General features: G+C 41.2%; 1 protein-coding gene and 1 long non-coding RNA gene across 2 annotated transcripts in view; one reads left to right on the top strand and one right to left on the bottom strand.

The window, feature by feature from the left end:
• Positions 1–988: 988 nt before the first annotated feature.
• On the bottom strand, positions 989–12,234 carry LOC147348210 (histone-lysine N-methyltransferase SETMAR). Its single transcript, XM_086366637.1, has 2 exons — positions 11,637–12,234; positions 989–5,022 (listed from the first exon to the last, which is right to left on the bottom strand). The coding sequence occupies exons 1-2, from the start codon at positions 11,751–11,753 to the stop codon at positions 4,219–4,221; spliced, it is 921 nt and encodes a 306-aa protein (XP_086222763.1). The 5' UTR covers positions 11,754–12,234; the 3' UTR covers positions 989–4,218.
• Positions 11,897–16,663, top strand: part of LOC147348211 (uncharacterized) — a 314,743-nt gene continuing 309,976 nt past the window's right edge. Inside the window, exon 1 of the long non-coding RNA XR_015151231.1 lies at positions 11,897–12,011. This is a non-coding gene — a long non-coding RNA (uncharacterized LOC147348211). The remainder of the gene's footprint in view (positions 12,012–16,663) is intronic.

Consider the following 16,663-nt stretch of genomic DNA (forward strand, 5'->3'; position numbering starts at 1 on the left):
CTCTCTCCACCAGCCCCTGGCAAAAATTAATCTACTTAACGTGTCTATGGAATTATTCTGGACATCTCATATAAATAGGATCATATAATTTGTGGCTGTTTGTGTCTGGCTTCTTTCATTTAACATATTTTCAGCATTTGTGTTGTGGCATTGTCAGCACTTCATTGCTTTTTATAGCTGAATACTCTGTGATACGGATATCACATTTTGTTTATTCATTTATGAGTCAGTGGACATTCGGGTTTGTGTACTATTTGACTATTACAAATAATGCCACTGTGAAGGTTTGCATACAAATTTTTGTGGGACATGTTTTCATTTCTCTTGGGTCCACACCTAGGATTGGAGTTACTAGGACATGCGGTTACTCTATGCACAGTGTTTTAAGGAACTAATCAAATGACTTTACAAAGTAGTTGTGCAATTTTACAACTCTACCAGCAAAATAGGAAAGTTCTAATTTCTCCACATGCTTGTCAACACGTGTAGTTGCCTTTTTCATTATAGCTGTTAGTGCTGCATTATCGTTTAAACCCTTTACAAGTGTTAACTTATGTGTCCTCTCAATAGTGCTATATCCAGAAAAGGGAATTCAGAGGTTCAGTAACTTGCTGAACACTCAGGCACTAGAGAGTGGCAGAGCTGTAACAAGCAATATGTTACACAAAGAAAACTCTGGGCACTCAAGGGAATGATAAAAATTTGGGGAGACTTTCACCTCTTTTAAATGAGATCTTCCTGAATTTAAGATAAAACTATTCTATGTAAGATAGGCTCCTGTTGATGTATACTTAATCCACTTCTGACTTATGTTTCAGAGTTAGGCTGTATTGGGGCTCAATATTGAAAACAAAAGGGAGTAAAATAATCTCTGAATATTCATTTCAATTAAGGCAAAATTTTCCATTTAGTCAAGAATAAAATATACTAGCCACTGATATTAATATTTCATGATTATTAATTTGAAATTTTAAAAAGACTTCAAAAGTTGTGTTCTCCAAGTATGTTCTTTATTATTCTTGGGCAAAAACAATTTCTGAAGTACATATTTGCATATTCTTAATGAATTCAGTGGAAATTGACATAAGAGCCATTTTTATGTTTTAATTACATGAATACACATAACACCTTTTAAAATTCTAATTTTATAATAATTTATATTGTAAAAAGAGACATGATTGACTTTCATTTTATATATTTTTATAATAATCAAACAGAAGTATATCTTTTAATATTTGCTCTCAAAAGTATAAATGTCAGCTTTTTTAGCAACATAGCAATTAAGTAAATACAATTAATTCAGTGCCTATAAAAGATGTGGACGAGTCTTCAACTGTTACTTTGGGAATCTGATTTCCAGGTGCATGTGTGCTCAGTCATATACTGTAGCCCACCAGGCTCTTCCATCCATGGGATTCTCCAGGCAAGAATACTGGAGTGGGTTGCCCTGCCCTCCTCCAGGAGATCTTCCTGATCCAGGGATGTGAACCTCTGACTCGTAATGTCTACCTGAATTGGCAGGTAGATTCTTTCCCACTAGCGCCACCTGATTTCCAGGACTGTGTGCTGTTTAAGAATACACTTGTGTATGAGTACAAAAAACTCCAAGGCTGAGTTGTCTTTGGAAGAGACATCAGGATGGAAGATACTGCTCATTTCCTAACTGCTTATACAGAGACAGTGATATTCAGTAGATAAGGAGCAGAGGGAAGAAGGAAAAGGTATTTGTAGAATCAGTGACCCACTCACGTTCCTTCTGACCATTTCCTTATTCTTTTTATGTTGTTAAATTTTATCTTTACTTTTTTTTGACCACAGCACATAGCATGCAGGATCTTAGTTCGCTGACCAGAGATCAAACCCGCATTCCCTGCAGCGGAAGCATGGAATCTTAACCTGGACAACCAGGGAAGTCTCTCCTTATTGCTTCTTAAGTACCTCATTTACTTGAAGCACTTGAAAGGCCATTTTAAAGTTCAGGTTACAAGTTGCCTTACAAAAAGCAGGACTGCTTCAGAGGAAACAGAGTTACAGAGGAAGGTTGGTAGGAAGAAATGATTAGTTTGGAGGAAAAAACCTGTTCTCTTTTAGAAGAGATTTGTATGTTTGTAGTTTGGGGCATTTTATGTGTATATAGTGTCATTTGTTCATAGGGAATCATTCCTGATGATGTTGTATGGATATGTACACTGTAACATAGTTATTACTTTTAACAGTTTCATTCAGATATAATTCACAAACCATACATTCCGTTCACTTAAATGTACAATCCTTTTTATGATACATAGGAGTACAATGTTATATATAATATGGGACCCTATGATATACCTTTTAAAGCTCAGTCTCTTGGTGGTAGAGTTTAAAGAAAAGTTTAAAGTACAAGAAAAATTATAGGGCTCAAGTAATTATTTTAGCTTTCAAAAAGTCTAATAAACCTCCACAGTAGCTTTGTTTTTGCTTTAAGGAAGCAAACACTTTTGCTTTAAGGAAGGAAGTTAGAGATGTTTGCCTCTCCAGAAGTTTAAATGCAATTATAAAATTTCTATCACCTTCAGTGGTGTGGACAGTGTTATTTTCATGTTGTTAAAACACGGAGTGAAACTGTTTGAAGTTCTGAAGCATAACTTCACAAATTTTCCAGTATAGCCATGGTATATAGCAAAAATTTTACAGTTTGTTTCCTTTTATGACTTTTGGTTATACACATGGAAGTCATTCTCATGGTTATAGTTTTCACTGTCGGTGGTGATCATTAGGGTTTTAGTAGGTGATAATCAATCATGTCCTTTTCCTTGATTTATTCAGCAACAAATGAGAAATAAAATGCAGGAGTCAGAAATGAAAATATCAGCTTTATTGCTGATAAAATGGATTGTAAAGCAAGGCTTAGGTATATAGCTGTAAAGGCTTCCTTGGATCATTGATTAGGTTCGGTGCTAGTACTGGAAAATTCAAAATAACAGTGGCATCAATGATGGAAAGACTGTTTCGCACCTAAAAGTCCAGAGGGGTCAGATCAAGACTGGTACAGAGCATTGCCCAATATACCATCCCCAGACTCCTTTCAGTGTTGCTGCTTTGCTGTGTGTGGTTTCCTTTTCATTTAGGGGACTAGGATGCATGCTCCAGCTCCAGTTATCATGTATACCTTACAGCCAAGAAGAAAAAAGAGGTAGGTAAGGGAAGGATGTCTCAATTTAAGGACACATTTTCCCTCATATTCCACTAACTGCAACATAGTCCCTTAGACACATCCAACTAGGAAAAATGAGTACAGTAACATATGAATGAGTTCTGTTCCAAGAGTTAATAAGTCCAATTTGTTCATTAAGTCCAACAAAGTTAGCCTAGGTACCCAACTAACACAGGCTTCCCGGGTGGTGGTAGTGATAAAGAATCCATCTGCCAATCCAAGAGACACAGGAGAGTCAGGTTCGATCCCTAGGTCAGGAAGATCCCCTGGAGGAGGAAAAGGCAACCCACTCCAGAATTCTTGCCTGGAAAATTCCATGGACAGAGGAAGGAGCCTGGTGGGCTATAGTCCATGGGGTCACAAAGAGTTGGACATAACTGAGCACACACCCAACTAAAACAATTGACTATAAAGTACTGTACTGTGGTAGGTTTATAATACTTTTCACACAAATACATAAAAAACAAACATACACACAAAATAAAACATTTTTAATCTTACAGTACAGTACCTTGAGAAGTACATTAGTGCAGTACAATAGCTGGCATACAGGGGCTGGCACTGAGTGCATAGGCCAGGAGAGTTACCGACTAAAGGAGGTGAGTGATGGTAGAGCTGAAGCTTCATCAGCAATAGGAGATGGAGGGCAAGCTGCAACTTCACTCACACCTGACGTTGATGGAATGCATGTTTGCATCTTTGACAGTTTGGAACTTGAAGGTTTGCATGTAGAGTACTTACTATGTTCTCGATAGTCACATACCCAGCTAAAAACTGAGAATTCTGATAGGAAGGGAGAGAGTGTTGCTGGACAATCTGTAGTCTGTGCCACATTCCCAAATTAAACTTACGCAGCCAGGCAACCACTGGCCTCCCGTAGAGGAAGGGGTGAGTGAGCTGCTTACTGGAGAGTAGGGACCAACCTCGAGGGTAAGTTGCTTATAAGAAGGGAACCCAGGAAGGGCTGAGTCAACAAGCTTGGTTCCTTCTCATTCTCTTCCACTGCGAGGCCAGACACATTTCTCCTATGCTCTTCCTTCCTCACTCGTGTCTGGCTTTTCTGTGGGGCAGTACAGGGAGCTGTCATAGGGCAGGAACGCAGCACATGATCTGGCACCACAATAACAAGGTTTCCTTAATTTCCCATTATCTAACCTTTCTTTGTCTTCACTATGCATTAGATTAAGAAATCTTCCTGAGTAGTCATAAGAGAGTTCTTCTTCTGGCAGAATGTCTCTGGCTGCAAAAAGTGCCAACTTTGGTACCATCGAGTCTATTCGGACAGGAATCATCAACAGGTTTGGCTCACAAGAATGGTTAAGGAATCTTCCAATATTTCCTATAGAGGCAGGATCCACAAATGTTTCCATTACCTGCCCATTATAGACATGCTCCCTGATGGCTATAATGTAATTCGAATCATGTGTTGTTTGTAACTGAACTCTTCTCTGCACTTCAGAGATTCCTAACACCTCACCGGCATATTCACAGACAAACCGTCCTTTTGGTATGAAGTCCAGGGTACGAAGTCCCCAGCCTTTGTGATCCGTCTTGAACACCTGGAGGTGGAACTGCAGACCCCACTGGACCACTCTGTTCCTGCAGCGCTCGCTGCACTGGCACAGGACATTGCACTCGAAAACTGGCTCAGTGCACTTTGCTTCGGATCCTATATCTCTGAGGCATGAACGATCGTCATAGTTATTCTCATGACGGAGACAGGAACAAGTACCAGGGAGGCAGGGAGTTTTGAGACAAGCACATCCAGGAAAGGTTATTTGAGAGGGATCTGTATCTGCTCCAGGCCCAGCTACATGATCAGGAGTATACTGCAAAAAGCAGAAACACTGTAAGTCAGCATGGTACGTCATATATCTCATCTGTATTTCAAGCAGCTCTTGCTGAGACACTTCCCGATTCCAACAAACAGGACAAAAATGACAAAATATATTAAAATATTGTCTGAAAACATCTCCAATTTAAAAAAAAACAAGGTTATTTCTTAGACTTAAAATTCGGTGGTTTCCTTTTAGGTATTGGAATAACACTAGGAAAAAATTATGTATTTTCCCTGGTGGCTCAGATGGTAAAGCGTCTGCCCGCAATGCAGGAGACCTGGGTTCAATCCCTGGGCCAGGAAGATCCCCTGGAGAAGGAAATGGCAACCCACTCCAGTACTCTTGCCTAGAAAATTCAATGGATGGAGGAGCCTGGTGGGCTACAGTCCATGGGGTTGCAGAGAGTCAGACATGACTGAATGACTTCACTTTCTTTCTTATCAGATATTGGAAATTTTGTAATCCATTTTGTTTCCCTCTTGGCTTTAAGTGTCAGGAAAATTGGTGCTGAATTTAGTTTTTGAAAACAGCTAAGTATTTTCTCTTTGGTTTTTGATCTCTTTTACATTTATCTGATAATATACATGTACATATATATTTTTATTGTGAGCTACCTGAGATCTTTAGGATAAGAAAGTCATAAATGATAAATCAATGACCTTTCGCAGAGTCTTCCATTGATTTTTTGAAAGAATTTTTAAAATGTGAAGATTACTTAAACTCATATACTCTTTCATCTTTTTAAAAACACTGTTACCTTGTAGTTCTACTTGAGTCTTCACAATGTTCAAAGCAGAAATTTGGCAAAAAACTTGCAGACAGAATTTGAAAACTGGTTATATAATAGCAATAGATACTGAAATTTATTGTAGATATATTGTATACATATATACACAATAGAAATCTTGTTCATATTAAGTGTGAAAGGGATAAAACAAAAAAGTTTCTTGGTCTTTTAAATGTATCTGTCTTTTCAAAATGTCACATTTATAAGATGTTACGAAAAATAAGTCCTAACTTTAAAATTTCTGTGTGAAGCCTTACCTCCAGTTATTTCCTCACTGGCAGAATGAAGCATGTTCTCAAACCCTGAAGATCAAAGTTTCTCTGGTAAGCCCAGCATATTTCTTTATATATAGAGTAATTCATTGACTTATACTTGTTTTGTTTCAAAAAGGAACTTTTTAATGAGACTTAGAAAGAAGTAAGATAAACAAACAACAGATAAGGAAAGTAAGGTGAAGTGAAAAATAAGTCAAGCGAGCTTAGATACCTAAGTGTGCAGCAGAAGTAGACTGGACATCCGGCTGTGCGCCAGGATAGTCAAAGAGGGAAATGTGGTTAGATGTATGGCTTGTACTGTCCTAAGGAACAGTCTTACTGTTCAGAAGCATTGACTTTTTCCAGTATGGAGACGGGAGAGAAATGTCACCAATGAGTCTGTCAAATTGTTCTTTTCTAGGAAGCAGTTTCATGGACTGCTTTTCATCTCCTTCATTCTGACCCTCAGGAAAGGCTGTTGGCATGCTGCCACAGCCTGTCAGCAAGAGACCAGTTGAATAGCCTGTAGTAATTCAGGGATTGATTTTAGTGCATCCAGAGGAACATTTGAACAACCTAGCTTGCAGTCAGTTTTCTATTAATACTGTGTCAATACTTTCAGAAAAAGTATTGAACAGCATGTAGTTACACTCCCTGTGGAGGCCTCGGAGGAGCTATGCAGTTAGGTGCAGAATCCTATATTTTAAAAAACGCTGAGCTGGGGTGAAGGATTGACATCCTCCTGTGAAAGAATGGTGAGTGGGTGTACCTGCGGGGGAAGGCCAATACTGCTTAAAAAGTGATTTGTGGGTGGAGAGCGGAAATAGCTTCTCTTGTTTGTGTGGGTTCTTACAGCTTTAGCTTGGCAGAGGTGTCCTAAAAGGATAAAGGATGGCTTAGAAAAACATACCCTATCAATCAGATTCAGTGACTACTGTCTTATACAGAATCTACTTCCAGATTTTAAGAGTCAACTTTGAAATGGTTACTGAGGCATTTTAAGAAGTGCTTGTAAAATGAAGACTTTACTATCACTTTGTTAAACTGTTCATGAAGAATTCTTTTCAACTGATGAGTTTTTAAAGGTACATATGGGCTTCCCTGGTGTCTGAGACAGTAAAGAATCTGCCTGTAATGCAGGAGACCAGGGTTTCATCCCTGGGTCAGGAAAATCCCCTGGAGAAGGGAATGGCTACCCACTCCAGTATTTTTACCTGGAGAATCTCATGGACAGAGGAGCCATGGGGTCGCAAAGAGTCAGACACGACTGAGCAACTAACACTTTCACTTTTCATTAAAGGTGCATATAATTTTAATGTATTATAGAAATCACTAAACTCTAAGGCGATTTTCTTTTTTGACACAGATGTATGTGTTGTATGTGCTTAGTCCCTCAGTCATATCTGACTCTCTGTGACGCCATGGACTGTAGCCTGCCAGGCTCCTTGGTCCATGGGATTTCCCAGCCAAGAATACTGGAGTGGGTTGCCAGTCCTCTTCCATGGGATCGTCCTAACCCAGGGATCGAACCCATGTCTCCTGTAGCTGCTGCATTGCAAGCAGACTCTTTACCACTGAGCCACAGGGGAAACCCTCTTACAGGGGTTGCTAAACTATAGAGTATCTACCAGGCATTCCTAAGATCTAGCACAGACATTCGACCTACTGAGTGTGTGGCCCACCACAGGACATGGGAGCAGGGGTGTGAGGTGGGGAGGTGGTAGAAATATCTGATGATAGCTTGAGCGTTCTGGATCCAGAGATGCCTATAGTTACTGCTCTTGGACTTTGCTGTTATGTGGGGCAATTGCTTCCCTTTTTTGCCTGAGTCAGTTTGTATTGTATTTATGTTTCTTACAAACAAATGAGTCTTGACTAATACCCCAGGGTGAAAGCTGAGCATGGTTCCAGGAAATGGCTGGAAAATTTAGTTAAAGATATAAACGCTAATAAGCAATGAGGTCTCCAGCTGGGAAGTGAGATGACAGCAAAGCGGGCGGGAGGCCAGCCAGAAACTCTGTGACTGCTGCCTGGAACTCTGGGCAAGCAATAGAGAACTTCTTAATGCAGAACATGGAATGTCCCAGAGGAGACTCGCACAGGTCCAGGCTCGTATTAGCACCATGACTTACATAGCAAGTGACTTGCTAAACTTTAGGTTAGCAACTATAAATCAGGGATAATAGCTATATTCGAGGGGGGAAGGTTCTCAAGAAATTTAATTAACATAATATTGTACTCTGTGTCAGCCGCTTCATACTTTTAAAATAGTCACTTTCTTAAATTCTTCTAGATATTATTTCTAGATTTTTATATTTAAAACATCATATATTTCTGGCATATTACTTAAGCTCTCTAAACATTCCCTTCCTATCTTCTCTCTCTTACAGGTTGCTATGAAGGAAATAAATGTGAGAAACCACATAAAAAGCTTACTCCAGTGGCTGGCTCATAAGTGTTAAATATGAATTATACAGTAGCCATTTAGTAGTGGTGGGGAAAAAAACAAACAAACAGGTTCTGCAGCTAAACCTCTAGGTTTAAACATACTCAAACCAAAATATGTGTGGGAAACCGTATGATTATCTTCCTACCTCCATTACTTAGCCATCTGGAGCAGGGAATACCAAGAGCTGACCCAGTACAGACTGTCTTCATTCATCAGTAAATACTGCCTTATTGTCTACTCTATGCACATGTTCCACTGGGTCGCAAAAAAGTGGGACACCACTTAGCGACTTACCAACAAACAACATGCACGTGCTGGGGTTTAGAAAGAATCACTCAGAAAAACAGAAAAGAGGACATAGGATTTTTATCACTTTTTCAGTTGTCACAACATAAGTTTACTTTTTCCATGTATGTATCAAAGCACAAAATTGATCAGGTAAGAGTTGGAAATAAATACAAAATGATCAGTTCAAAATGCACTAGAAACCAGATCCTTGAAGAACTGGGTGGAGAATTCACGTTTTTTGACAGAAAACTTAACAGAAAATTTTTTATAAACACAGCCACCCAAGAAGCCAAAATGCAAAGAGAAGACTGTTAAAGAGTAAATATACCTCCTTGGCTATCCTCATATACAATTAATTTCTCCCTTCTCTGAACTATGTGTGCACTTATTAATAGCATGAACTTTGGAATCTTAAGTGGCCCAGACTGTCAGGCTCTCTGGTTGTACTAAGTGTGGAGGTCTGACCCTTCTAACAAGTATATGTATCTTAAGGAAAGGCATGGTCATGAGGTTTGGGGTATGGAATGGTGATAGGTGTTGGGTTCCTATCCATGGTACTAGGCACAGAGCAGGTGACTTAGGGAATGTTATTTGACTGCTTCATTTCAGCTCTTAATAATTTCTGATTGGAAAACTGATGTTTTTGAGTCACATTCCATACCACAGCCCCAGAAACTAAAACATGTCATTGCACAATATTCCAGGCTTAAACCCTAGGCCTCAATTCTGGATTTTAAGGGAGTGCTGTGAAAATCTTCATTCCTTTTTTGGTTGTTTTGAAACACCAGCTACAAGAATCTTTGTACTTGGCCTCTAGCCCCGTGAGTTTGTTTTTGCTCCAAGCAGCTATTAGGAGACTGTGAGCCAGATCATTCTTGTCAAGGCCAAGTTGAGACCTTAAAAAGGATATCTGAGGCTGGTTTTAGAAACCTGAAAACACGGCTAGATCCAGCTCTTAGTTCAAGAAAATCAGTTTATTTTCTACTTCTGTTGCAACACCGATAGCATTATGATGTGCTTGTTTCCAGAGTATCTGAATGTTCTTTTTGCCTTTTCATATAGGACCCAAAAGCAAACTAGACACAAAGTTATTTTTACTTTGAATTCTCTGTGCCTTAATTCTTATGTGTACATATGCCTGTGAAGATAGGGTTTGGGGCAAGCAAACTGTTTTGAGCTTTTGTAAGACTGGTATTGTGCTTCATGAATATATGGGAGCAAACTAGTTGAAGGCACTTTTAGACTTGTCATTACATGTTTCACAAATGCTTTAACTTCTTGGTAAGGCTATAAGCTTCTTAAGGAAGGGAGCTTGTCTTCTATTTGTAACTCTCCCAGAGCTGTGCGCACAGCCAGGAAGCTAGAACACCATGGAATTGAGTCTTAGTTTCCTGATTTTCATTTATGCCCACCAACTGTAGGTGTAAGGATCAATCACAGGGCTTCCTCCACCCCACCCCACCCCCATATAGTGCTTTCTGTATGCTCTTGTAAGCGCAAGGGCAGGAACTGTATTGTTACCACTTTATCTTCTATGCCTAGTTTAACATGCCAGGCACATTATAGGCACTCAGTTATTTTTTGAAGAAAGAAAACATAAATCAGTGTTTTTGACCAGGAATTTAGCAATGTTTGGTCTTCAATAAGCTTTTCGGGATCAGTGTTTAATATGGTGCTAGTCAACTGTATTATTAACCACAAACTGCCTAAGGCAGTTTGAGGAAAAATAACCATTTCCAACATGAATATCCTGCTCTACTCTTTGAAAACCGCTATGAATCTTTATTGTCTTATTTGATTCTCAAAATAACCCTAGGAAGAGGACAGGTAGGGTTTGATATTGATTATGGGTTTGACAAGGGGAATAGAACTTTTATTTTCATTTTGGAGATGAAGAAACTCAGGCTCTGAGACATGGCTAAGATGATAAACCCTGAAGCTAGCTCTCCTATATTTCCATGTACAGGGCTGTTTCCACTCCAACATTCTGTTTTGTGGGTTTTTTTTTTTTTTTGGTCATTCCTTGTTTCTTAAGCAACATGCAGGACAAGCTCAGAGAGAGTGAAAAGTTGGAGCAGAAAGGGCTTTGAGGTAATAATAGCAGTAAACATTTATTGAGTTCTTTCAGCAAACCAGGAACTGTATTTTACCTGTAATTCTCAAAGCAATCTGGAAAGAGGTACTATTATTTTAATAGCACACGAGAGGGCTCTGAAGGTTTAGCCGAGGCTATTTATATTTGCCAAAGCTCTCACAGCATGGAGGAAGCCTCAACTAAGTCTGACTCTAAAGGCTAAGTTTTTAATCATGACACTGGGATCTTAAAAACAAGACACCTGAGACCAGAGAGGCCAGTGATTTGCTGCCTATCTTTCAGTGAGTTCTGGGGACAGAACTAGGACAAAAAGCCAGGTTCTGGTTTTCTCTTAAGGGAACGGCCATTCTTAGGGTAGAAAAGACCTTGTAAAGATCACTGTGAAGGGTTAACTGAAAAAAAAAAACCGGAAACCTGACAACTTAGGATCTATTTCCACGCGCAGATAGCTGTGAGATTGGGTTAAGAAAAAAAAAAAAAAGGTAGAAAAACCTGAACAACCCGAAGCAAGCATGAGCGTCAACCATCGAAAGACGACCACTTATGGTAACTGCGAAACGAGCGCGACGACCACCTACCCTACTAACACGCTTCCTGGAAAGGCGCCAGCGCAGACCCCGACTCTGCGCACGCAGCGCGCGAGACCGCCTAGCCCCGCCCCACAGAAAACGATGCCGGCCACGCCCTCGGGGGCCGCGCGCGGCTCTCGGGCCAGCCGAGCCCCGCCCCTACCTGAAAGGGCTCAGGCTCCGCCCCTGGGGGCCAGGCGCTCACAGGCAGATTTTCAAGGCCACGCGCAACGTCCAGCTGGCCCTTCAAGGCCTCAGGCACCTCCTCACACGTTGCCATTGTGTCAGGGCCAGTTCTTCAGGGCCTTAGTGGCCGTTTTGCCCCGACACGGTGCTCCTACCACCTAGACCTCTTGAGCCTCGCAGAGGACGCTGGGAGTCTAGCCCTGGGGGCACCACAGCCTCATGGGAGCGGTAGTTTTTATACCGAAGCTCACGAGTGGCTCCTCCCTCCACGCTCAGCCTTCCTTCACTTTATGGTCTGGCTCACTTTTTGCTTTGAGTCAGACGCACAGAAAGTAATACAAAACCTTCTAAGGTACGGACAGAGCTTTGGGGACGCAGTGAAGTCTTTGACGTTTTCCTGTGCGCCCAGGGAGGGCTTTCGCGCCGAGGTCGTTTGTCCTGGCTGAGGGTTTGAAAGTTTTACCTGGCGCGGGGCGGGGAGGGGCGCGCCCTACGCTGAGGTGGGGAAGGCACCCCCTGGGTCTCTGCAAACCTGAAATTTGTGGAGCGGCTCCGGGGCGTGTGACGGGGATTGTGCTTGGAAGCCAGGTAGCCTGACCTGGCATCGGAAGTCTGTGTAGGGTCCGCGCGCTCCCTGACTAGAATCTCTGTTCCCTGTTGACGTCCCCTGCTCTGAGAAAACTAAGCCTGGTCCCGCAAAAGGATGCCGATAATATCAAAATTGCTGAATCCAAAGGAATACTTTGAACTTTCCCAAAGTGCGTCGACTCGACTGTTCTGCTGCTTCTATGTGAAACCCTCTCACAGATTGTGGGGGCCCCATCCTGGGTGCCCTTGCCTTGCGCAGACCGTCTTTACTGTCCTGTCCTCGGGCGTGACTGAAATGGGGCCGTTGTCACAGGTTTCTCTTAGGCCCCCTTTCTCACCTTCTCTAGGATTCCTCAGTGATAGCATCTACTTTTTGGCTTCAGATACTCTTATAAAAGTATTAGGGTTTCAGCTCAGCTGAAGATGGATTCCAGTGGTGGACCACTTCAGTTCACTCGCTCAGTTCTATCTGACTCTTTGCTGCCTGCTGCAGTCCATGGGGTCGCAAAGTCGGGCAGGACTGAGCAACTGAACTGGACTGCAGCACGCCAGACTTCCCTGTCCATCACCAATCTGGGAGTCTACTCAAACTCCTGTCCATCACATTGGTGATGCCATCCAACCGTCTTATCCTCTGTCATTCCTTTCTCCTCCCGCCTTCAATCTTTCCCAGCATCATGGTCTTTTCAAATGAGTCAGTTGTTCGGATCAGGTGGCCAAAGTATTGGAGTTTCAGCTTCAACATCAGTCCTTCCATGAATATTAAGGACTGATTTCCTTTAAGGTGGACTGGTTGGATCTCCTTGCTGTCCAAGGGACTCCCAAGAGTCTTCTTTTGAACCACAGTTCAAAAGCATCAATTCTTCGGCATTCAGCTTTCTTTCTAGTCCAACTCTCACACCCATACATGACTACTGGAAAAACCATAGGTTTGACTAGATGGACCTTTGTTGGCAAAGTAATCTCTCTGCTTTTTAATATGCTGTCTAGGTTGGTCATAGCTTTTCTTCCAAAGAGCAAGCATCCTTTGATTTCATGGCTGCAGTGATTTTGGAGCCAAAAAATAGAAAGTCTGTCACTGTTTCCACTGTTTCCCCATCTATTTGCCATGAAGTGATGGGACCAGATGCACGATCTTAGTTCTCTGAATGTTGAGTTTTAAGCCAACTTTTTCACTGTCCTCTTTCACTTGCATCAAGAGGCTCTTTAGTTCTTCTTCACTTTCCGCCATAAGGGTGGTGTCATCTGCATATCTGAGGTTACTGATATTTTTCCTGGCAATCTTGACGCTGGGCTGGATGAAGCACAAGCTGTAATCAAGATTGCCAGGAGAAATATCAATAACCTCAGATATGCAGATGACACCACCCTTATGGCAGAAAGTGAAGAAAAACTAAAGAGCCTCTTGATGAAAGTGAGAGGAGAGAGTGAAAAAGTTGGCTTAAAACTTAACATTCAGAAAACTAAGATTGTGGCATCTGGTCCCATCACTTCATGGCAAATAGATGGGGAAACAGTGGAAACAGTGAGAGACTATTTTGCAGGGCTCCGAAATCACTGCAGATGATGATTGCAGCCATGAAATCAGAAGATGCTTGGTCCTTGAAAGAAAAGTTATAACCAATCTGCTGCTGCTAAGTCACTTCAGTCATATCTGACTCTGTGTGACCCCATAGATGGCAGCCCACTAGGCTCCTCTGTCCCTGGAATTCTCCAGGCAAGAATACGGGAGTGGGTTGCCATTTCCTTCTCCAATGCATGAAAGTGAAAAGTGAAAGTGAAGTCACTCAGTCGTGTCCAACTCTTCTGGACCCCATGGACTGCAGCCTACCAGGCTCCTCGATCCATGGGATTTTCCAGGCAAGAGTACTGGAGTGGGTTGCCGTCTCCTTCTCCAATGACCAACCTAGACAGCATATTAAAAGGCAAAAACATTACTTTACCAACAAAGGTCCGTCTAGTCAAAGCTATGGTTTTTCCAGTAGTCATGTATGGATGTAAGAGTTGGACTAGAAAGAAAGTTGAGTGCCAACGAATTGATGCTTTTGAACTATGGTGTTGGAGAAGACTCTTGAGTGTCCTTTGGACTGCACTAAGATCCAACCAGTCCATTCTAAAGGAAATCAGTCCTGAATGTTCATTGGAAGGACTGATGCTGAAGCTGAAACTTCAGTACTTTGGCCACCTGATGCAAAGACCTGACTCATTTGAAAAGACCCTGATGCTGGGTAAGATTGAAGGCAGGAGAAGAAGGGGACAACAGAGGATGAGATGGTTGGATGGCATCACAGACTTAATGGACATGATTTTAAGTAAACTCCAGTGATGGACAGGGAGGCTTGGCGTGCTGCAGTACATGAGGTCGCAAAGAGTCGGACACAACTGAGTGGCTGAACTGAACTGAACTGATTCTGGGAAAGATTGAGGGTGGGAGGAGAAGGGGACTACAGAGGATGAGATAATTTGATGGCTTCACCGACACAATGGACATGAGTTTGAGTAAACTCCAGGAATTGGTGATGGACAGGGAAGCAGGCATGCTGCAGTCCATTGGGTCACAAAGAGCTGGACATGACTGAGTGACTGAACTGAACTCAGCTGAAATATTCAGTCTGGCAGGACTGTCATAAAGCCACACATGTCAGGTTCACTCCGAAGGTCACAGCCTGCCACCCCAGAGGCTTCAGATGTTCTTTGGAAACAGCGCATGCAGTTATCACACAATAGATGATTACACAGTAGGTTATAAATGCCTTAGTGTTCTTGTTTGTCTTCCCAGAGGATGATTCAAATGCAAGAGGAGATCCTTATTAATAGAAATTGGAATCATCCTGAATGAGGAGTCTTAAACGCCATTCGAAGTATAGGCTTGAACGTAGTTACCTAGTAAGTATTTTATCAGACTTGGCTATGCACTTGCTCTTACCTAGGAAACAGTTGCTTAAGCAATGCAGTTGGTTAGAGTATAATTAAGGATGTAAGGAAGTTTTAGTAAGTTGAACAACAAAAGAAAGATCACTTGTAGGTGGGAAATTTGGAGAAAGCTTCATGGAGAAGGGGTTTATTTGCCATAGGCCTTGAAGAATGAATAGGATTTATGAGATTAGGAAAGGGCATTGCAGGAGAAGAAACAGTAGGAGTAGAATAAAGAGAGAAATGTGTAGAGAAAAGGAAAATTTCATTTTAGATGATGGTGATCAGGTTCATTTCATTTTTCAGGAATTGTAAGCAATGAAGGAATTTGCACATATCCAAAGAACATGCTGTTCTTTCATTTTAAGAAACGTTGAACACTGATTACATGCACAATGCTACCTACCAATTTGTGGAGTGTACCCACGAAAAAGATACAGTGCCCAAGTAGAGCTTCCACTCCAGCACAGGACTATATAACACCCAGAAATTTATAAGAACTCGAAGAATGTTTTGAAAAAGGAATTATAGAACAGTGAGAAGAACCACACTTGTATTTCTAGATTATTATGCTGTTTTCCTTTTTGAGTTTTTTGGGAATATTGTCTGCCTTTTGGAAAAATTGTTTTGAAAAATCCATTCTGTTTTTTTTTTTTTTTATATCTAAAGTTGTCAGTGATGGTGCTTCCAGTAAGATATTTAGTTCATGTCATCCCTTCATTTGTTTTTGTCTTTCTGGCAAAGGATTCCCAAGTATTGTAGACAGTGAGATTAAAGTAATGAAAGGATGTTTACAGGCTGATATAACCAATCTTCAGAGTGCCAAGCAGTCATTCATCTTTTCCAGGTATAAAAACTTATTTTATTTTCTCTGGACACTTGACTAGGAGCCTGAATCTTCAAAATTTGTTCTGAAAACCATTATGGCTATTTGGTGAAAAAAAAAAATATCTCTGGACAATAATGAGTTGCCCAACTGACTTATTAATAAGCCTTGGCCCTGAAAATTATCTTGATTATTCAAATTTCTTTTGGCTTTTTCACTGGCAGAAGAGAAAATAATCTGATGAGTAACAGAGAAAAATATTAAAGGAAAAGAAAATAAAGCGATAGTATAAACTGTAATATTTCATATTTTCAGTTATTTGTAGCTCGATTCTGAAGTTTGACCATAATGGCCTTTAATTGATGCTTTCCTTAGGCCTTTTCTTTTTGCCTCTCTTTAAATGAAGTTTTGCATGATTTTGCATTTAGAAGCCATTCTTTCATCAAAACCTAACTAGCATTATCTGAGCTTAATCAGAGATATATTTTATAGCCAATGATGGAAGGTCTACAGTTCAGTTCAGTTCAGTCGCTCAGTTGTGTCCAACTCTTTGCGACCCCATGAATCACAGCACGCCAGGCCTCCCTGTCCATCACCAACTCCCGGAGTTCACTCAGACTCACGTCCATCGAGTCAGGGATGCCATCCAGCCATCTCATCCTCTGTCATCCCCTTCT

The sequence above is a fragment of the Bos grunniens genome, chromosome 22 (assembly GCF_055505025.1).
Source record: "Bos grunniens cultivar Pamir isolate PY7600 chromosome 22, Bosgru_T2T1.0, whole genome shotgun sequence".
Lineage (NCBI taxonomy): Eukaryota > Metazoa > Chordata > Mammalia > Artiodactyla > Bovidae > Bos > Bos grunniens.

Coding starts and splice junctions, on each gene's coding strand:
- LOC147348210 (XM_086366637.1), bottom strand. CDS start 11,753: ATGGCAACGTGTGAGGAGGTGCCTGAGGCCTTGAAGGGCCAGCTGGAC. Junction 5,023..11,636: donor CGGAGCCTGAGCCCTTTCAG/GTAGGGGCGGGG, acceptor TGCTTTTTGCAG/TATACTCCTGATCATGTAGC.